Here is a 22,831-nt window from a genome sequence, read left to right as displayed (position 1 = left end):
CAATTCATGCTTCTATTTCAAGAGAAATCGTAATTGGACGGATAGAGAGTTTGTTTCTCATCCATTTTAGAACTAATATGGATGGGTTGAACAACAATTAGACTGCTTGAAAAAGAGACAACTAAACCCTTATCAGCATTACAATCCCTATACCTTAAAATTTTGGTTACAATGCATTTGAGTATGGAATGGATGTCCTTAATACGAATGGATTTTTGGTCAGTGTAAGACAGATTTGCTCAAAGTTGTTTATGATGCTGGCAACTACAATTAAAACCAGTTTAGAAAAGGGATGTGATTGTAATTCTTTAAACAGAGTAGGAATTGAATGTAGTCCTTTCAGATGGATTCTTTGAAATGGGTGGGTGTGGTAGGAAAAAAAATCAATACGTTTAAGTACTCTCTCTGAAATATAAACTGTCCAGATGCCTGTCATCATCCTCTGAAATAAAGTGCTCAGCTTGCAATTACAAAGTTGCTAAAGTGCTTTAAAAGCCAGTTGATGAGTGTCTGAAAGGACTTGCACAGAATTAATGATTTTTTTTCATGTTCATCCCATGTTGATCCTCATCTTATACACTTCAATTAAATCAACTCTCCGTTTTCCAATGAGAACAACAATAGTTTCTCCACAAAAATATCTTTGTTCCATTCTAGAAATATCAGCCAAAGTCATAGAAACATACAGCATGGAAACTGTTTCTTTGATGCAGCAAAGCTACTTCAAGTAACTAAAGTACATTAATCTTATTTCATTCTCCCATCAACTCCTGCCAGATTAAGCTCACCTTTACACTTGGGGCAATTTGAAATGGCCTGATAACACACACATTTTTTCTCTAACACTATGGCAGTTGTGCACGCCTGACCATGGACCAACCTGCATTCACGATTGCATCAATTTCCAGCTTTGTGAGATCCTCCTGTAAGAGTGAAACCTTTTCATTCAGAATGTCATCCTTCTTGTAGTGTGTTGCTGGCTGCTTCAACTCTTCCGCTGCAAAAACAGAACAAAAATAGAAAGAAAACGTGAATCACGAAAATCAGAATTTTCAACCATTTTTCAAAAGGAAGGCATAGCTGACAGAAACATCTGGAAAATAGCCATTGCCTCGCTTTTCACAGAACATAGAACAATGACCATCATGTTCTAGATGTGCCACCATGATGCCAGTCTAAACTAATCCCATCTGACAGCACATAGTCGGTCTGTATCCATGCCTGTTCATGTGTCCTGGCAGGGGAGAGACCATGATCAGAAATGTAGTTCTCCCAGGACGAGAATATCCCATTGCACTTCGGGTGTTCAGATGCCTGCGATGTCCCCAAGTGTGGGAAACTCGACTGCAAAATTTGTGGTCATGGGGGACCGCATTCACGCTCTATTCAGGCTCTTGAATAAAAGGGGATAACTACACCCAACTTCACTTGTCCCATCATTGATATGTTCCCACAACCAATAACTCTTTATCTCATTATCTCATGTTCTCGTTATTTATTTATATTAGCATTTGCAGTTTGTTCTGTTTTCTTCCTTTCGTTGACCTGTTATAGCTACTTTTCTACAGATTTGCTGAGTATTCCTACAAGAAAATGAATCTCAGGATTATATATGGTGACATATATGTACTTTGACAATAAAATTTAATTTGAACTTTGAACTTCAAAATGCCTCTTAAATGTCGCTATTGTTTCCGCTTCTACCGCCTCCTCTGGTGTTCCAGATACCTACCATTCTTGGTATAGAAATCTTTGCCTCCTGAATCTTTAAACTTTCTTCCTCACACCTTTTTTATGCCATGGACCCCTACCATTAATTGAATGGTTTGTGGACCCCAGGTTGGGAACCCTTACCTTAAACCTATGCCTTCAAATTTGACATTTTCACCCTGGGGAAAAGACTCTGACTAACTACATATCAATACCTCCCATAACTTTCTATATGTCTATCAGTTCTCTCCTCATTCTCCAGTTCCCTACAGAAGATAATCCAAATTAATTCAAAATAACCTCTCCTTATAGTTAATACACTCCAATCCAGGAGACATTCTGGTGAATCTCTCTAGCACCCTCTCCAAAGCCTTCACATCCTTCTTATACTCCAAATGTGGCCGAACCAAAGTTTCATATTTCTGCAACAAGACTTTCCACCTTTTATACTCAGTGTTACTAACAATGAAGGCAAATTCCGATTCCCATTCCCTTTCCGACATGTTGGCCCATGGCCTTCTCTTGTAGCATGATGAGACCATCCTCAGGGCGGAAGAGCACCACCTTATATTCCATCTGGGTAGCCTCCAACTTGATGGCAAGAATATCGATCTCTCTTCCAGTTAAAAAAAATCCCTCCCCCTCCCCCTCCCCTCTTCTTCCAACACTCCAGTTGTTTACCTCTTCTCACCACCAATCACCTCCCACTGGGTACTCCCCCCCTTCCCTTTCTCATATGGTCCACTCTCCTCCTATCAGATTCCTTCATCTCCAGCCCTTCATCTTTCCCATCCACCTGACTTTACCTATTATCTTCAAGCTATCCACCTTCTCCTCCCCCCATCTTTTTATTCTGGCATCTTCCCCCTTTCTTTCCAGTCCTGAAGAAAGGTCTCAGCCCGAAACGTCAACTGTTTACTCATTTCCATGGACGCTGCCTGACCTGCTGAGTTCCTCCAGCATTTTGTGTGTGTCGCTTTGGATTTCCAGCATCTCAAAGGTTCAAAAGGTTCAAAGGTTCATTTACGATCAAAAGTATACAATTCTGAAATTCTTCTTCTCTGGGTAGCCATGAAACAAGAAAGAAAAAAAAGGAAGCACAATCATCACCCCCAAATCCCCCCCCGCACAAAAAACTGGACAAAAACGGAACGGGCACATCAACACCCAAATCCCCACATGCACAAAAAACACGAGAAAGATCAGGCGAAAGACACAGAATACAAAAATACTATAAGAAAAAGTGAACAGTCCAAAACCACATTCAAAACGTAGAAAACCTGGGCAGCAATCTCCGGACACAGCAACAGGCTCTCCCCTCTCTGGGTAGCCCAGCAGAGTGATCCTCAGTAATCAAAAAGCCAGCACTCACCCTCCACACTTGCCTCGATGCTTCAAACTCCCTCATCGCTTTAATCATGGCACAATGGAAGCATTAGTCAGCAAAACAGAGTTAAACATTGGCTTGCGCCCCATCCCACAGCCTGCCCACCATGAGATTTGTGCATACTGCCTCTGTCTCCCAGAATCCTCTCAGAAGCACTGGAGTGCTGAAGCACCCAAGCGTCTCAAAACTTCCACATCTGGCTCAATGTCTCAATCTCCATCGTCACTTTAGTAAGCAAGCAATGAAAGCTTTAATCGGCAAAATGGAGTCAAACATCAGCTCAAGCCCTGAGCTGTCCCACTGCCTCTGCTTCCTGGAATCCTCTTGGAGACTGCAGAGTGCTGGAACACCCAAACGATCTCCAAACTGCAAATCACAGACTCCAACAGTTCCAGAGTCACATGCAAGACGAAAACAAACACAAAAGACAATATCAACTTATTCTGCTGTCCATATATAAAATCTCCACTCCTTCTGAACAATCTAGTTTTAATTTCTGAAGGAGTATTTTCGTTAAAAGTTTCTGAACTGTGAAACCTCTTGATTATGAGACAATAATATAAACCACATCTGAGTGGCTCTCCTAATAGCTTCTGCTAAACCTTCCACAAGCAGTTTGGTTTCATGATCTATCCAGCAGGTGTCGATCAAAGGAGTGTTGTATGCAGGCACCGTCTTGTCCGGAAGATCTGCAGAATTTCTTATACTTATGAAGTCAAGTGTGTTGTATTCCTTCTTTACCACCATGCACACTCATTTTGGAACTTCTGGAGAATCCCAAGATTCCTCCCCCCCCCCCCCCCCATAGTCCAATGGTCCAGCCTTTTACTAACAGCTTCTCTCTTGTATTTGATTCCCAAATGTATCACCTCACTCTTCTGGATTAATCTCCATCTGACATTTCTCTACCTATACTTCCAACTGATCTATGTCCCGCTGTATTCTTTAACAAAGTGAAAATTGATCTGGCTTATTGAAAATAAAGTATAAATTTTGTATTTATTTGTCTGGTTCCTTCTCACTGCCCCTTACGTCACTGCCGTTTAGGACAACAATGAAGGTCTTCCATCTCTGGCAGTGTTCAGGGCTTCCTTCATCATCTCATTAACTCTCCGTTTTCACGACTGTCAGTCACGCAAGTCCCAGGTGGAGACTCAGGAATACTACCTCACATACTGTTGTAGAAGGCTTCTTCACTGCTGTTTCCATAACAGTTTCATTTTACCAGTCAGGGTTGTTATCCCTGAACTGAAACCGCACCCCAACCCACCCCTACCAAACCGCTCTTAGTCTGGCCTCTACCCTTTGACCTGTTTTGCATGGGTGACCCTACCAAAAGCCAAAGCATAAAGCCCTGGCTCCAGCCAACACAGCTCTCTGGTTCACTGAGACAATGACAAGGTTGTGGTCTTCTTGGAGGTCATCAGGTTCTTAATACCTCCCAAAATATTTTAAAGTCAGCAAAGTACTGCTAAAATAGAAGACTGCAGAGAGACATTGATGAGATGCAGAAGTGGGCTGAGAAGTGGCAGATGGAGTTCAACCTGGAGAAGTGTGAGGTGGTACACTCTGGAAGGACAAACTCCAAGGCAGAGTACAAAGTAAATGGAAGGATACTTGGAAGTGTGGAGAAGCAGCGGGATCTAGGGGTACATGTCCACAGACCCCTGAAAGTTGCCTCACAGGTAGATAGGGTAGTTAAGAAAGCTTATGAAGTGTTAGCTTTCATAAGTCGAGGGATAGAGTTTAAGAGTCACGGGGTAATGATGCAGCTCTATAAAACTCTGGTTAGGCCACACTTGGAGTACTGTGTCCAGTTCTGGTTGCCTCACTATAGGAAGGATGTGGAAGCATTGGAAAGGGTACAGGGGAGATTTACCAGGATGCTGCCCGGTTTAGAGAGTATGCATTATGATCAGAGATTAAGGGAGCTAGGGCTTTACTCTCTGGACAGAAGGAGGATGAGAGAAGACATGATAGAGGTATACAAGATAATAAGAGGAATAGATGGAGTGGACAGCCAGCGCCTCTTCCCCAGGGCACCACTGCTCAATACAAGAAGACATGGCTTTAAGATAAAGGGTGGGAAGTTCAAGGGGGATATTAGAGGAAGGTTTTTTACTCAGAGAGTGGTTGGTGAGTGGAATGCACTGCCTGAGTCAGTGGTGGAAGCAGATACACTAGTGAAATTTAAGAGACTACTAGACAGGTATATGGAGGAATTTAAGGTGGGGGGTTATATGGGATGCAGGGTTTAAGGGTTGGCACAACATTGTGTGCCAAAGGGCCTGTACTGTGCTGTACTATTCTATGTTCTATGTTCTAAATTCAATAACCTAATTCCATCCTGCAAGGGCCGTAACAGTGAAAACCCAAAGAACATGGGATGAACTGAATCACACGTCTCACAACATATGTTAGCGCCTAAGTGTCCAAAATAGTGACAGATAGGAAATAAGCCATCCACCATGGTGTTTTGTCATCTCCATAGGCATGAGGATCCAGGAATCAGGTGCAGGTAAATGAAGGTGGATGCTTGGTGGTTGATATGGACATGGTGGCCCAGAAGGCCTGTTTCTATGCTGTACAACTCTATATCACTCTGCATTTACAAAGTGTACAAATGCTCACAAGTACCAGAGCACCTTCTAGATAGATAGATAGATAGATAGACATACTTCATTGATCCCGAGGGAAATTGGGTTTCGTTACAGTTGCACCAACCAAAAGAGTATAAACATGGGTGTTCTCTAAACACTCATGGTGTCTAACTAGAGAAGTTATTCTTTGAAATAGAAACGCTTCAAAAATAAAAATCTATGATCCATATTTCATATATTGTAGTATGGCCAAGATTATCTTTGCAGTGCCAACACTGTATTTAATCTATCAGATTTAAGCTTGGGTGACTAAATATCTCACATGCAAGTAAGTTATTAGTGAGTTTACAAGGCAATCTGGAGTAAAATTTTTAAATATATTTGATATCTAGCCAAAGTACCCTCATAACTGCAAGTATATATGTCGGGTCTCAAAATCAATTTAAAATTAATTTTATCTCGGCAATAAACTGGACTGCATAATTTATACTTCCCAGGAATGTAATAAATGGAATCTGCGAGTTGCAGCACAGTGCATGACAACATCAACTTATCCTGCGGCCCATATATAAAATCTACGCTCCTTCTGAACAATCTAGTTTTAATTTCTGAAGGAGTGTTTTTGTTAAAATTTCTTGAACTGTGAAATCTCTTGATTATGGGACAGTAATATAAACCACATCTGAATGATTCTCCTAATAGTTTCTGTTAAACCTTCCATAAGCAATTTGATCAAATTAATGCCTTTACATGCATTTATGTAACGCTTACCAAACTCTGGAAGCCAATTGATCACTGCCAAATGATTCAATTGAATCTTTAAGCCATAAAACTTGTGTTCATTTTGTGTTTGATTAAATGGTTTAATAAAATTCTAGATGACTTTATGGTATTTATGTAAAATTTCTTTCTTTAGTGCCTAGTGCAATAAAAGTTCACTTGAGTGGTTATACAAATATTAGAATGGGTGCCTATTCAGAATTTATTCCTCAGAAATTCTGAAAGTGAGATGGAGATTCTCTTACATTGACATAATTAGACTGTAGTCTAATTCATGCAAATTTATGATAGTATTTACTTTCAATGCTGGTCACTTCTCTCTGTGCAAAGGTGCTAGGTGGGAGTTCAGTGAAGATATCTGCAGAAGCCACGTATCTATTTTCTGTCTGTATTGTATTTTATGTTGAGTGTTTTATTATGGGTAGTTAGTCACGTGGATTGGGGCATGGTACGAGCAAAGAGTTTAGTTACAAATTTGTGCTTTGCCTTTACCTCAGTCTAGTTTGGGTAGAGCTAGGGAATGGGCCAGTGGTGATATCCCCGCGCCTTGTGGTGCATTGCACAGTAACTTGGAGTTTCTTTAACATTTGTTTCTGTTTTTTTAAAGAGGCCGAGTTGCTAGCTTGAAGCTCAACCCAGCATGGATGGAAAACATACAAAAAGCCAGCCAGATTTGAACCCAGACCATCCATCTCAAAGTTTGGTGCTGATGCCACTACACTACCAGCCAGCATATATATTTTTGTTGACTATTTAAATATGCCTGCACACTCTTAAATACGTTTAAGAATACTTGGCTGAAGTACATTTAAATACACTAAAACTGCTTATTTTGTCATATTGTTAGTATTATCATTTTATAATTAGTTTTTATCATTTCAAGATTGTTCGTTTTGCTGGCTGCTTAATAAAAGATTGTAATAGAAGATCAAGAGCAGCACAAATTTGACTGGGCATCAGTGAAAGTCATGGCACGAGCAAACATGCGGCATGCAAGAGAATTCCTAGCAGGGTGGTTTATCACGAACAATTTTGTAAGCAGACATGTAACCTTGATTCTATCTATGAGCCAATGCGGGCAAAATTCTAGACCACAATGCACAGAGTTCACCACGCAACCAATCAGTGATGAGATCTCCCCCCACATCACAACTGAGTTTCCGTAATCAGGGTCAATCAGCTACTTGATGTGTACTGTGTATCAAGGCCAAGCATTCAGAGGACACACCACCAATTAACAGCGTACCGATGACGTCTCCTCGTATGGTGATGGAACATTTGCAAATGAATTGCCAAGATCAGAGGAAAAACTCAACCCAACCATCAACACCCGAGTTACAAATTTCCGAATTATTTCCATACTTTCAAGTTTGTCATTATGGAGAGCACACGTGCTGCCTAGTCTCTGAGCAGTTTCGGTTTGTTTTCAAGTAACTGCTGCAATATCCTCAATACAAAGGTATAATTTCATACACACAATTCCCAAAATAAGTAATGGGAGTGATAAATAGATAACTCACAATGTTGAGGATAAGAAACAGTAAAAATCAAAATCAATGCAAACATTACTTGTTATAGTGACACGATACTGGGCGAATCTTTCTCCTTAACGCTATTAAGATTGCTTTGAAACCGCACTGCAGTGAACATCGGGGTTCCAGAAATGTAATGAAGTAAAATGTTGCATTCCCTCGTATACCTAGCTAAACAAGGCGACTATAAAATGATCCATAAATTCACCAATGACACAGCTATTGTTGGCAAAAATCTCAGATGGTAACAAGGGGACGAGATAGCTCACCTCAGCGTCAGCAAAATCAAGAGGTTGGTTGTGGACTTCAGGAAGGGGAAGTCAGGACACACACACCAGTCCTCATCAAGGGCTCAGCAGTGGAAAGGGTGAGCAAATTCAAGTTCCTGCGTGTCAACATCTCTGAAGATGCAAATACAAAGAAGGCACACCAGCGGCAAAATCTCCTTAGGAGTTTGAGGAGGTTTGGTACATCACCAAAGACACTCATAAATTTCTACAGGTGTACTGTGGAGAGCACTCTAACTGGCTGCTTCACCATCTGGTATGGGGGCAACGATGCACAGGATCGTAATAAGCTGCAGAGCTTTGAAAGTTCAGCCAGTGGTATCACTGACATTAGCCTCCCCAGCATCCAGGACAATGCCCCAGAAAGGCAGCATCCATCATTAAGAAGACCCGAGCACCATTCAGATGAAACAGGTTTTATTTTATCCATACATAGCTATCCATTACAAGCACACACAAAATGCTGGGGAACTCAGCAGGTCAGGCAGCATCTGTGGAGGAGAATAAAGGCACAAGCTTTAGAATGCATTAGCAGTATAATTTGTGTTCTACAAAATAAGCCAACAATAGCCTTCATATTTAAAATGCAGAAAATGAAGCTTGGCGTTTTAATGTACTTGACAGTATAATTTTCTTTGAAAGGGTTATTTAGCTCATTTGTCCTGCAGATTCAATAATAAATATCCTTTTCTTCTGCTTCAGCTCACCATCCCTTCTGGTGCATAGGCTACGAACAGCAGCTTACCAGCATCCTCTGTCCTAGATCTTTCAAAGCATCGAAGATCCTTCCTCTCCAGGCATGAAGTCTTTGGAGCTTCCGCTGGCATTTCGGTTCCACTGTTTTTTTTTTACGGGATGGGATTGCTAGCCCCATGCCCAACCCTCCTCCTTTCATAGCCAGGCTTGGGACCATCCATAGCAGAGTTAATAACACACATGCTCAAAGGATTTTACCAAAGTATGATCAACACCTGCTACTGACAGCAACCGAGAGAAGGTGGTTGAAAGAAGGATACTTTTTCTGGCAAGAAATTATAATGTGTAGTGGGCTGTCACCTGCCAATATACTGTGAAGAAAGATTACATTTTGAGTTCCAAGTCATACCCAAGACAATTCAGCAGCTTATAAAAATATATGAAATAAAAGCATCATTAGACCTTATGGTTCAACCTACACTTACATAATTAATATTGATTAAAAATGGACAACATTCCCATACTTCCTTGTGGCAGCTCACTAATCGCAAGTCAATCTTTAAACCATACAAATATAATTTATTCCCAATGCCATGAACTCATTCTTTGCATTGACTTTTTATGTGGCATATTTTTGAATGTCTTTTGGAAAACCAAATACTCTAACATCAACTGGTTTCCACCCGCAAAAATTTTCTCCTAATTTATCTTTTTAAAATCAGACCACATTAATACTGTAACAACAGGAATTCTGCAGATGCTGGAAATTCAAGCAACACACATCAAAGGTGCTGGTGAACGCAACAGGAAAGGCAGCATCTCTAGGAAGAGGTACAGTGGACGTTTCAGGCCGAGACCCTTCATCAGGACTAGATGAAGGGTCTCGGCCTGAAACGTCGATTGTACCTCTTCCTAGAGATGCTGCCTGGCCTGCTGCGTTCAACAGCAACTTTGATGTGCGTTGCCACATTGATACTGCTTGACTGCATAATGGTAATAACCTTCTCAAAAGTGAACTCCAGCCTTTTTCCAATCACTGATATCAACCTAACTAGTCTAAAGTTTCCTCTTTCAGATCATAACTAGCGCGCCTACTGTTTCTGCAGTTATTCATTTTAGTATGCTGGGATGCAGCTCATTGGGTTTGTGGAATTTGCCAGCTTTTCATCGCCATCATTTTGCATTGTACTTATTCTCCAACAACGATGGTTTTAAGTTCATTCTTCACTTTCACTCTGATTTTGTTCTATAACTGAGATGCTTTTAGTACCTTTCGTCAAACTACTGGTTCAAAACCATTCCTTAAGTTCCATCATTAATTTCCCAAACATCCAGTTACACTTTTTATACTTCAGAAGTTCCTACTGTTTCCGTAGTTCTTGTCACACTTTCATGGTTTATTTCCTCCTTTAAATTATCCTTTGCAAGTTACTAGAATTTTATCAACCACTGATCTTGTCAACATAGTATATTTTCTTTCAATTTGATACCAACCTTTCTCTCACACATTCTTTCTCTCACTCTCCTTTTTCTCCCTTTGTCCCTCTGACTATACCTCTTGCCCATCCTCTGGGTTCCCCCCCCCACTCCTTGTCTTTCTTCCCGGACCTCCTGTCCCATGATCCTCTCGTATCCCCTTTTGCCTATCACCTGTCCAGCTCTTGGCTCCATCCCTCCCCCTCCTGTCTTCTCCTATCATTTCGGATCTCCCCCTCTCCCTCCAACTTTCAAATCCCTTACTCACTCTTCCTTCAGTTAGTCCTGACGAAGGGTCTCGGCCTGAAATGTCGACTGCACCTCTTCCTACAGATGCTGCCTGGCCTGCTGCCTTCACCAGCAACTTTGATGTGTGTTGTTTGAATTTCCAGCATCTGCAGAATTCCTGTTGCCAACCTTAATTCACTTGGTTAACCGTGGTGAATCTTCCAACTTATAAAGTTTTTATCAATGTAACGCATCTTTGTTAAGAATTACAAAACATCTCCTTTAATGCCTGCCACTTTTGCCTGAATACCTCCTTGTGTAATTGGATCCTCGATTTCTTCACTTGCAAATTCCAGTCAGTTCAGATTGGTAACAACATCTTCTCCACAATCCCCATCAGCACAGCTACATCATAGACCCCTACTTATGGCCAAGCGGCTAAGCGCGGCTCCAATGCCATATTCAAGTTTGCTGACATTGTCAGCCGAATCAAAGGTGGTGATGAATCCGTATACAGGAGGGAGTTTGAAAATCTGCTTGAGTGGTGCCATAACAACCTCTTACTCGATGTCGTCAAGACCAAGAAACTGATTATCGACTTCAAAAGGAGTCCTCATCGAGAATCAGAGGTGCAGCGGGCCAGCAACTTTAAATTCCTTGATGTTACCACTTCAGAGGACCTATCCTGGTCATAAGTGCAATTATGAAGAACATAGAACATATAAACCTACAGCACATTACAGGCCCTTCAGCCCACAATGCTGTGCCGACCATGTGACCTACTGTAGAAACTGTCTAGAATTTCCCTACTGCATCGTCCTCTATTTTTCTAAGCTCCATGTACCTGTCTAAGTCTCCACCACCATCGCTGGCAGTGCATTCCATGCACCCACCAGTCTCTGAGTGAAAAACTTACCTCTGACATCCCCCCGTACCTACTTCCAAGCATCATAAAACGATGTCTCCTCGTGTTAGCCATTTCAGCCCTGGGAAAAGGCCTCCGGCTCTCCACACGATTAATGCCTCTCATCATTTTATACATCTTTATCAGGTCACCTCTCATCCTCCGCTGCTTCAAGGAGCAAAAGCCAAGCTCACTCAACCTATTCTCATAAGGCGCACTCTCCAATCCAGGCAACATCCTTGTAAATCTCCTCTGCACTCTCTCTACAGTATCTAAGTCCTTCCTGTAGTGAGGTGACCAGTACTGAACACAGTACTCCAAGTGGGGTACTAAGGTCTAATATAGCTGTAACATTACCCCACGGCTCTTGAACTCAATCCCACGGTTGATGCGAAGGCCAACACACCATACGACTTCTCAACAACATTGTCAACCTGTTAACAACACAACAAGAAAGCACGGCAGCGCTTCTACTTCCTTATAAGTTCACAAAAAGATTTGGCGTAACGTCTAAACCTTTCCAGAAGTTTGAAAATGTCAGTGGGCAGAAGTGAGTGTAGTCACTATTACGAAAGAGAAATTACGTGGGAAGCTGAAAAGTCTGAAGGTGGATAAGTCATCTGGAACAGTTGGATTACATCCAAAGTTCTGAAAGAGGTAGTTAAAGAGATTGTGAAGGCATTTCCAGTGATCTTTTAAATCACTAGAGTCAGGATCATTTGCAAAGCACTGGAAAATCGCAACTGTCACTCGGGGACAAAAAGAAAAGAAGGCGATAGATAGAAAATTATAGTTCGATTAGCCTGATTTCAGTGGGAAGATTTTAGAGACTATCATAGAGGATGCGGTTTCATGTTACTTGAAAGCAAATGATAAAATAGGCCAGAGTCAGCATGGCTTCGTTGACTAATCTGTTGGAAATTCTTTGAGGAAGCAGCAAGCAGGATGGACAAAGGAGAGCCAGAGGATGTTGCTTGCTGAGCTTTTCAGAAGACCTTTGACAAGGTGCCGCACGTAAGCCTGCTGAACCAGATACCAACATGGATTGAAGATTAGCTGACTGGCAGAGAGGAGAGAGTGGGAATATGGGAGTCTTTGGGTGTGCTACTTTTCATATTATATGCTAATGAGCTGGATGACAGAGTGATAGACTTGTGGTCACATTTGTGGATGATAGGACATAGTGGTGAAGAAGCAGGACTTTGATAGGACAGTAGTCAGCAGTAAGAAAGGCAAATGCAATGTTAGCATTCATCTTGAGAGGGCTAGAATATAGAAGCAAGGATGTAATGCTGAGGGTTTAAAAGGCTTTGGTCAGACCACATCACATGTCCAAAGGAGGTTGACAAGAATGATCCTGGGGATGAATGGGTTAATGCATGAGGAGTGATTGCTCTGGATTTATTCTCGCTGGAGTTCAGAAGGATCATGGGTGATCTCACTGAAACCTGCCAAATAGTGAAAGGCTTGGATAGAGTGAACATGGAGAGGATATTTCCTACAGTGGGAGAGTTTAGGTCCAGAAACAAAGACATCCCTTTGAAACAAAGGTAAGGAAGAATTTCGTCAGCTAGAGGGTGGTGAATCTGTGGAATTTATTGCCACAGACATCTATGGAGGCTGATTTATTGGATGTATTTAAAGCAGAGGCTGATAGATTGTTAATTACGAAGGGTGTCAAAGGTAACCGAGCGAAGGCAGGAGAATGGAGTTAAGAGGAATAATAAATCAGCAGAGCCTAAGTGGTGCATAATTATAATGATAATGAAAGCAAATGGATGCTTTAGAAAGCTTATTGGTTACACTTGGAAAATGAAGCCATTGTTAATTAATTCAGACAACTACAGAAATTGTTATGTTAAGGATGTGTGGGAATGGTTTGACAATGCCTTTGGTAATGGGGGGCTACTAGATTGGGAAGGAAAGAAGACAGATGTGTGGAAATGGTTTGAAAATGCCTTTGGTAATGGGGGGCTACTAGACTGGGGAGGAAGGAAGATAGAGTCAAAGAGCAATGTGGCACTTTTTAAAAGTCATAAAGGAGGAAAAGATTAAATACGAAGGGAAGCTAGCCAATAATATTAAAGATACCAGAAGATAAATGAAGTGTAAAATAGAGGCAAGTGTAGATATCGGACCATTGGAAAATCAAGCTGTAGAGGAAGTAATTAGGACAAAGAAATGGCAGACGAACTCAATGAGTATTTTGCATCAGTCTTCGCTGTGGAAGACTAGCAGTATTGTGAAGTTTGAATGTGTCAGTGGGCAGAAATGAATGAAGTTGCCATTACGAGGGAAAAGGCACTTGGGAAACTGAAAGGTCTTAATGTAACCAGTCACCTGGACCAGATAGTCTTCATCCCAGGGTTCTGAAAGAGGTGGCTGAAGAGATTGTGAAAGCATCAGTAATGATCTTCTAAGAAACAATGAATTCTGACGTGGCTCCAGAGGACTGAAAAAAATTTAAATGTCACTCCACTCTACAAAAAGGGAGGGAGGCAGAAGAAAGGAAATTATGGACGGGTTAGCCTGACTACAGTGGTTGGGAGATGTTGCAGTTGATTGTTAAGGATGTGGTTTTCAGGTAATTGAAGGCATATGATAAAAAAGGACGTTATCAGCATGATTTCCTCAAGGGAAAATCTTGCCTGACAAATCCATTGGAATTATTTGAAAAAATAACAAACAGGACAAAGGAGAATCAGTGGAAATTGTGTACTTGGATTTTCAGAAGGCCTTTGACAGGGTGCCTCAAATGAGACTGTTTATCAAAAGAAGAGCCCATGGTATTACAGGAAAGATTCTAACATGAATAGAGCATTGGCTGATTGGCACGGGTAAAGAGTGGGAATAAAGGAAGCATTTTCTGGTTGGCTGCCAGTGACTAGTGGCGTTTCACAGGGTTCTGTTGGGACCAATTCTATTTACGTTATATGTAAATGATTTCAATGATGGAAATGATGGCTTTGTTGCAGAGTTTGCTGATGATATGAAGGTAGATGTAGGGGCGGCTCATGTGAGGGAGCAGAGAGGCTACAGAAGAACTTGAACAGATTAAGAGAATGGACAAAGAAGTGGCAGATGGAATACAGTATCAGGAAGTGCACGGTCATGAACTTTGGTAGAAGAAATATACTATATTCTAAATGGAGAGAAAATTCAAAACATCTGAGATCCAAAGGAACTTGGGAGTCCTCATGCAGGATTCCCCAAAGGTTCACTTGCAGGTTGAGTCGGTGATGAGGAAGGCAAATGCCATGTTAGCATTCATTTCAAGGGGACTAGAATATAAAAGCAAGGATGTAATGTGGAAGCTTTATAAGGCACTGTCGAGGCCTCACTTGGAATACTGTGAGAAGTTTTGGGCCCCTTATCTAAATAAGGATGTGCTGACATTGCAGAGAGTTCGTAGGAGGTACATGAGAATGGTCCCGGGATTGAAAAATTTATCATATAAGGAGCATTTGAAGGCTGTGGGCCTGTACTCACTGGAATTCAGAAGAATGGGGGGAGGGGGATCACATCGAAACCTATCAAATGTTGAAAGGCCTCGATAGAGTGGATGTGGAGGAGATGTTTCCTCTGGTGGGAGAGTCTAAGACCAGAGGATACACCCTCGGAATATAAGGACATCCATTTAGAACGGAAATGAGGAGGCATTTCTCTAGCCAGAGTGCTGAATCTGTGGAATTCTTTTCAACAGGCAGCTGTGGGGGGTATATCACTGGGTGTATCTAAGGCAGAGGTTGATAGATTATTGATTAATTAGGGTGTGAAGGGATACAAGAAGACAAGAGATTGTATATACACACACACACACACACACACACACACATATATATATATTTCTGATTCTGATCCTGAGACATGGGAAGAAAGAGAATACATTGATCCTCATCTGGAAATACAAGAGACTGCAGATACTGGAAGTTGTAGCGAAAGTAAAAGACAAACTGTTGGAAGAACTCAGTGGGTTAGACTACAGCATCCTGTGAGGGGGGAAATGAATTGTCACAGCCTAAACCGTTCCACCAGCAATTGTTTTTTTCCTCTGCTCAGCAACCAGTTTACCAAACGCCTTTGATTGCTTCAGAAGAATGCCAATCAAGTAATCCCAACTACAGTATTTCCTGTCACGTGAAAAGTACTCGCACTGAAGGGAAGTGATAAAAACTGAAGCCGATGCTGGTAAGGCGTGTATTGAAAATGCGAATTCGGTTTGTTTTTGCAGTTATTGTTTGAATTCCGAGTGTAAAACTTTACTTAAAGCGTGCCGTTCGCAAAACAGCCATACTTCTTCACCTCGGATGGTCAACTGATCTTATTTTCATTTTCAGTGTACGGAATGGAGGAATTGAACCCCGAATCAGCATTTGACAAAGACCCATTCGAGCTGACGGCTGAAAATGTCTACGATATTTCATATATCATTGGGCGCGATTTAATCCAATTTAGCAGTTCAGGAAGCTGTGACAGAGTCGCCGAGTTGCAGTATAAAATCATCAGAGTCCTAGAAATGCTGGAGTGTCTAGTGAACAGAAACAGCCTAACCATGGAAACATTAAAGCTTGAGCGAGACAATCTCAGAACCGAGACGGAAAGACTTAGCGGGGAGCTTCAACTGGCTGTTCAAAGCAGTTCAAAGCAAGATATTGGGCCGAACAAACTTGCGGTGGACGCCAATGATCCAGATCGCCCACGATTCACATTACAGGAATTGCGGGATGTGCTGCAGGAACGGAATAAACTGAAAGCTCAACTGCACGTTGCACAAGAGGAACTTGAGTGTTACAAAAATGGATTGATCGGTGCAAAAAAACCTCAAATTGCGAAAATAAACGAGGCAGGCCCGAGCGGTGGCAGTGAACAAACCATGGTTAAAAAGCTCTTTAAGCTTAGAAAAAAAGCCATAAACTCCACGTAGTTCGGAAGATTTGACGAGCATTTGAAGTGAATTGTTTAACAGAATGACAGTACTTTGAAACAACTGTATGTATAGTGTTACGAAAGAAGAATTTTCAGAGTTTACTATTTTTACAATAGATTTAGTAGCCTGTAAAATAACATCTACATTTTTAAAAATGATTAAAATGCATTCTTTTCGCTCAGAAAGAAATCCATAAACTCCACGTAAACTCGTTGTTCCTAAGTATTTGACGAGCATTTAAAGAGAATTGTTTAAAATGAATGTCAGTACTTTGAAACTATATAGTGTTACAAAAAATTTTCAGAGTTTACTTTTTTTATACAATTGATTTTGAAGCCTGCAAAATAATAAACGTTTTTTTCCCAAAAACTGGAACAGAAATAAAAGGAGAACAAAAAGAAATTGCAAAAAGATTTAATTTCAAAATAACTATTTTGTTTAAAAATTCCAATAAACCACAGTAATTCCAGAAAATATTGCAATAAATGACAAAAGTTATCAACACAACAATATTTCATTCAGCCCAACCAATCTTTTAGGTGTTCGTCATCAAGAATTTTAGAAGAAAGATCTACCATGTAACTACATTTATTGAGTGGGCTTTAAATGAATAGATCTTCCAGCTTGTTTTTATCAATGAAGCAATTGTGATTATGGTTTTACTATGCACACCAATTTGAGACTACTTCCTCCCTGCAATTCTGAGGTAAAAGTAAAGCATATCTTCATTGATAAAAGAATGTTTTCATATGAAGTAGATCATATTTCATGTATCAAGATTTTAATACTTAATATGAAATAGAGTTATCCTGTAGCTGGTGTGAAACCAGAAAAGTGTGCAGCTGCTTCCTGACATAGGGCATACCCCACTTACTTTTATCTCCTGTGACATTAAAACAGCTTGTTGCCATAAAATTCAGAAAATTAGTAATCCATCCAAACTATGTAAAATTAATAGTCTACGACAGTGAATGTGGGTCAAGAACTGATACTTATTTTCCACTGCAATATATTTCAGAACATTCCTCCTGTTGAGAAATAAAATCTACACAAAGTACTTTAGTAACTACATGGATAGTATGATGTAAGTATGTGATCATTTGACTATTGGTCAGCTGATTTATTTCTTTGTTAAACCATTGAATGTTGACAGTTAATGAAAATCAAAAGGAGAAAGTGCAGATGCTAGAAATCTGAAATAACAGACAGTATTAGAAATATTTAGTGGGTCAGAAGCATCATGGTAAGAGGGGAAAAAATGGAGGTTAAAGTTTCAAATCAAAATTCCTTCATCAGAACTGGGAAAAGAGATATAAAGAAAAACTAATTTTAATACAGAAGTGACTGGGGAAGAAATGGCTAGGATATAGGAGACATCTATGAGGGGGTGAACCCAGGTCAAATGGGTAAATTTGGGTGGCAATAATGCTTCTTTGTCTTTATTGTGTGTTGTCAATAGTCTGGTTATGGGACATGCTCAGCAAGTCAGACAACACTCAAGCAGAGGCTCCCAACCTCTTTTTTTTAATGACATGTACCCCTACCATTAACTGAGGGGTCTGTGGACATCGGGTTGGGAACTCCTGCTCTAGAGAGAGGATCACCTAAACCATTCTTTTATACATTCTTTGATAACAAATGTACTCTGAATCCCTGAAAGCCCCAGTTACAGAAATGACCGGTTCTGATAGACAAAGTTGTCAAATTAATATTGTGCCCAATAGGCCAAAGTGTTTTTATATCTTAAGGTTATCCAGCCTTCAAGAATACTCTTGATAATGACTGTTATAACATGGACTTTTGAGAGAACAGATTATTCAGTTGTCAGAACTGCACAAGTTATCTCTGAGGTAACAATGACATGCCTGCTAAGAAGATGAATATCTCTGATGCAGAAGGTGGACTTGGGAATGCCAAGTTGATGAAATTAGTTTTACTCTGCTTGTCCTGATTTGGTGCAACTTTTTTTTGGAGAGAAAGCAGACTGCACTGAAAGGCTTGGGTTCTTCAGCATAACTTTCATTCTTTCTTTACTTCTTTTGATAATAATCCTGTTATTGTAAACATGTCCAATCCTGTGCTCACCAAACATTCACAAACAGAAAGTTTCAGGTGAGCTTCTTGACCAAGAACTTTGACTAATTGATACCCCCGCTGCCCTTCCACCTCTTACTCATACTTCTGTACTGAGATGACTTCTGGTTCTAATGAAAAATAAGTGACACGAAAACTAACAGTGGTCATCGTTTCTATCCTAACCTGTTCCTGCTGAGCATACCACCATTTTCTGATTTATTTCCCCAGGCAAAATTATAGGCACATGGTTTCCCTGTTTTCTTCATGCCTTTGCGCTTCATACTGCAGAGATTTAGTTAAAAGCTAAAAATTAACCATGGTATTAGGATTTTCTATTCAAATGGGATTTCAGGATGAAAAAGATATGGATTGCTGTTTACAGTCCAAAATTTTTAAATTTTCATATCAAAGATTATTACTTACTTGCAGAAAAGTCCTTCCATGTTGGAATTTCACTCAGAATGACAAATCTTTCCATTTTGTAGTAACATCTTCTCTCTGTCTGATCAATTTCCTCCAAGTGCTCTTTATTAGAGAGAGAAAAAACATTTTGTTAATTTCTAGCCTTGTTTTTCCCTCTGTAGGGTTTCCTTCTTCCACTTTAAATCATTCCACACATCAGGCCCCCGACAATAAAAATCCAGCTAGTCAATATTAATATTTACTAGCACTTTATCTGCAGTCAGATGTTCTCAATGTGACTTACGGTTCATGCACCTGTGAATAGTAATGACAATGAGAGGATTCACCAAAATAAAAGCAATGTTTTAGCAAACGTGAGAAAATCTGCGATGCTGGAAATCCAGGCAACACACACAAAATGCTGGAGGAACTCAGCAGGCCAGGCAGCATCTATGGAAAAGAGTACACTGTTGACATTTCAGGCTGAAACCCTTCATCAGGACTCCAGCAATAACTTCTCTGAATAGATGAGAGTACTGAAATTTCCATCCCGTTTTAGCTAACAGAAACCGTGTCATATTTTAACGCACGTCTTCATTCCCACTTCACTTTTTACACTTCTCAAATGACTCATTTTGAACCTCAGTTTTGTTTTATAATACATTCTTAGGGTGCAGGCTTTGCTAGAAGGAACAGCATATGATGATGCATCTCAGTTTTCCTAAGAAGGTAATGATACTACTGAGCAGCTGACTAGATAACCTCTCTGGTCAGTTGAGAGTCAGCTGAAACTTCTACCCAATAGCTTTTAGTTAATTCAATGCAGAAGGATCAAACAAATGTAAATGTGATTGTGTACTGTGACCAAAATATCTACTTTAAAATTATTTAATGTTTTCATTAAATATGTTTACTTCTAGATTTCTGTGACTCTCAAAAACCTGGATGGATTTGATAGCTCTGCCCAGAATGACTGACTGCCACTGCCTGTGAGGAGTTTGCACGTTCTCCTTGTCACCATGTGGGTTTCCTCCCACAGTCCAAAGGCCGACCAGTTGGTAGGTTAATTGGTCATTGTAAATCGTCCTGTGATTAGGTTAGAATTTAAATCGGGGTGATTGCTCCGTGGCATGGGTCGAAGGGCCTATTGTGCGCTCTGTCTCAACTTCTTTAAAAAAAAATTAAAATCTGAGTACCTTCATTGTAACTCCCCCTCCCCCTCCCACTTTCAAATCTCTTACCAGCTTTTCCTTCAGTTAGTCCTGACGAAGGGTCTCGGCCCGAAACGTCGACTGTACTTCTTCCTAGGGATGCTGCCTGGCCTGCTGCGTTCACCAGCAACTTTGATGTGTGTTGCTTCATTGTACTTACATGCTTTGATGAATTAGTACTAGACAACAACTAGAATATTTTTCTTTAAAATCTTTGGACTTTCTATTCAGTAATATTCCAATAATTTCAAAATGCATGCAAGATAAACTGTGATACGAATCATTGGTGTCCAGCAGGTTATTCAGATTCCCATTTACTTCAAAAAATGTGTTGGGAAACACTAGGAAAGGTGTTAGATACTAGACGATGGTACTGTTGGAGCAATACACACAATGCGCTGGTGGAGCTCAGCAGGTCAGGCAGCATCTATGGATGGGAATGTTCCAGGATCTGCTGAAGGGTCTCGGCACGAAACGTCGACTGCTTATTCCCATCCATAGATGCTGCCCGACATGCTGAGCTCCTCCAGCACACTGTGTATACTGCTGTAGATTTCCAGCATCTGCAGTATCTATTGTGTCTACTGTAGCGTTGGAATTGTTTTTAATGCATATTAATGCCAAAAACTCAAAATTTCTCTGAAGTTCTTGTTACTACATGGCAGGATGGGCATGAAAACACTAGAAAGGACCAAAAGGGATGTGATTATGTTTGTAGAATTTCCATGAGGAGAAATTGACTAGACTGAAATGTATTTCCTTTGAAAATGAGGAAGCCAAGAGGTTTATTTGAATGTATAAATGGAATAGGAACTCCTACCAATAGTTGTGTGCAGTTCTAGTCACCATGCTATAGGAGGAACGTAGTGCAATAGAGGTGTTGTAGAGGTGATTTACCAGGAGCATTTCAGTTAAAGATAAGAGATTAGATTTATTTGTCACATATACATTGAAACACTTGAGAGATTCTTCAGATAAGACTGGTGATGGCATCCAGTAGTCTCGCGAGACCATGGATCTGCACCTGGAAGGTTTCCAGGGCGCGGGCCTGGGCAAGGTTGTATGGAAGACCGGCAGTTGCCCATGCAGTAAGTCTCCCCTCTCCACGCCACCGATGTTGTCCAAGGGAAGGGTAAGGGCCGATACAACTAGACACCGGTGTCGCCGCAAGAGTTGCCAGAACGAGGTTGAAGGCAACGTCGGACTGCCTTAGGGACTCCAGCTCCGGATTTGTCCTCAGGGTTTACTCCCGAAGCCTTTCCCATGAGTGGGTATGGCCGCAAGGCAGCGGAGGTTTGAAATCAGAGTTTTCCCTCTCTTAGATGGGCTGCCTTCCCAGGCTGACGAGCTCCATCTACCCGAAGCACTGGTTTTAAGGCGCCAGGACCTGCCTTCGCCCCTTCTCCTGTCAGTAGAAATAGTTCCGCCGGGCTTAGAGGCTAAGCCACACGAGAAGGCCAGGGGTTGGACTTGGTTGTCAGAAGCTATTTGAGTTGCATGCCGTGAGGAGCACTTCTAGGTAGTGGGAGCTTGTCCCCACTACCACTCCTCGGCTTGACAACCTTAGGAACCGATAGACACATGGATGATAGAAAGATAGAGGGCTATGTGGGAGGGAGGAGTCAGATTGATCTTCAAGTTAGGTGGTCGGCACAACATTGTGGGCCCAAGGGCCTGTACTTGCTGTCATATTCTCTGAAAAAAAATGTGTATTTTGCCTTAAAGACTAATACAGTGCTAGGATTGTGTTGGGGACAGCCACAAGGTGATGACAACAATGATGCAAGTGTCGCCACGCTTCTGGTGCCAACATAGCATGCCGACAACTCCCTACCCAAACCCCAATCGTATAACTTGGAATGTGTAAATTTGCACCCGCAGGGGAAACCTACACGGTCACGGGGAGAATGTACAAACTCCGTACATATAGCAGCGGAAATTGACCCCAATCGGTCGTTACTGATACTGTAAAGCAGTTGTGCTACAGTGCCACTCCTGTAATAAGAGACTGGATAAGCTGTTTGTTTTCCCTGGAGCAAAGGAAACTGGGGGGGGGGGTTATCTGAAAGATGTTTATAAAATGAGGGTGATATAGGACAGTAAAAATTGTTTCCCTGTGGTGGATATGCCTCAAGACAAAAAGGCTTAAGGTGAGCGACCATAAGACGTAGGAGCAGAATTAAACCACTCAGTCCATTGAGTCTGCTCTGCCATTTCATCATAGCTGATTTATTATCCCTCTCAATCCCATTCTCCCACAAGACTGAAAGAGATGCAAAGTTTAAAAGAGATCTTGTGTTTCTTTTTTCAAAGGCTGTTTGGAGTCTGGCTTGCACTGCCTCAAAACAGATGCACTCTAAACATTCAAAAAGCATCCAGATAAGAACTGGAATTGCTATTATATAGATTGTGGACCACAAGATGAATGGAATTAGTGTAGAGTGGCACAATGAGCAGCATGGTCTTTGTGGGCCAATGGACCTGTTTCTGTGACACTCCATGAAAGGTGAGAGTGCCAGGCAAGAAGCACATGAAGCACAAGTTACCATAGACTTAAAGTAAGTGGTGCAAAGCGCCAATACAGGTGCAGTGCATCAAGTAGCTCCATTCTACAC

At 41.1% G+C, this 22,831-nt stretch overlaps 2 protein-coding genes and 1 non-coding gene across 4 annotated transcripts in view; all 3 read left to right on the top strand.

Annotated features, from left to right (window-relative positions):
* Positions 1–1,227: 1,227 nt before the first annotated feature.
* LOC134339829 (U1 spliceosomal RNA) lies at positions 1,228–1,390 on the top strand. Its single transcript, XR_010016454.1, has one exon. It is a non-coding gene; the product is annotated as a U1 spliceosomal RNA (small nuclear RNA).
* A 14,349-nt stretch (positions 1,391–15,739) lies between these two features.
* On the top strand, positions 15,740–17,539 carry LOC134339696 (RILP-like protein 2). The gene is made up of 2 exons (XM_063036410.1): positions 15,740–15,788; positions 15,938–17,539. The coding sequence occupies exon 2, from the start codon at positions 15,946–15,948 to the stop codon at positions 16,522–16,524; it is 579 nt and encodes a 192-aa protein (XP_062892480.1). The 5' UTR covers positions 15,740–15,788; positions 15,938–15,945; the 3' UTR covers positions 16,525–17,539.
* stip1 (stress-induced phosphoprotein 1) overlaps positions 15,760–22,831 on the top strand; it is a 57,313-nt gene continuing 50,241 nt past the window's right edge. The window contains exons 1-2 of one of the 2 annotated variants that reach the window (XM_063036406.1): positions 15,760–15,788; positions 19,926–20,063. In XM_063036406.1, coding sequence (XP_062892476.1) covers positions 20,025–20,063 — 39 coding nt within the window. In that variant the 5' untranslated portion in view covers positions 15,760–15,788; positions 19,926–20,024. Of the gene's footprint in view, positions 15,789–17,561; positions 17,612–19,925; positions 20,064–22,831 lie in introns of those variants that run through there. The other variant, XM_063036405.1, reaches the window with a different exon arrangement.

The sequence above is a fragment of the Mobula hypostoma genome, chromosome 30, assembly GCF_963921235.1.
Source record: "Mobula hypostoma chromosome 30, sMobHyp1.1, whole genome shotgun sequence".
Taxonomy (NCBI): domain Eukaryota; kingdom Metazoa; phylum Chordata; class Chondrichthyes; order Myliobatiformes; family Myliobatidae; genus Mobula; species Mobula hypostoma.
Note: the sequence above shows the minus strand (reverse complement) of the source record. Positions and strands in the feature narration are given on the sequence as shown.

Bases quoted from the DNA above. Each gene is read 5' to 3' on its own strand.
- LOC134339696 (XM_063036410.1), top strand. From the start codon at position 15,946: ATGGAGGAATTGAACCCCGAATCAGCATTTGACAAAGACCCATTCGAG.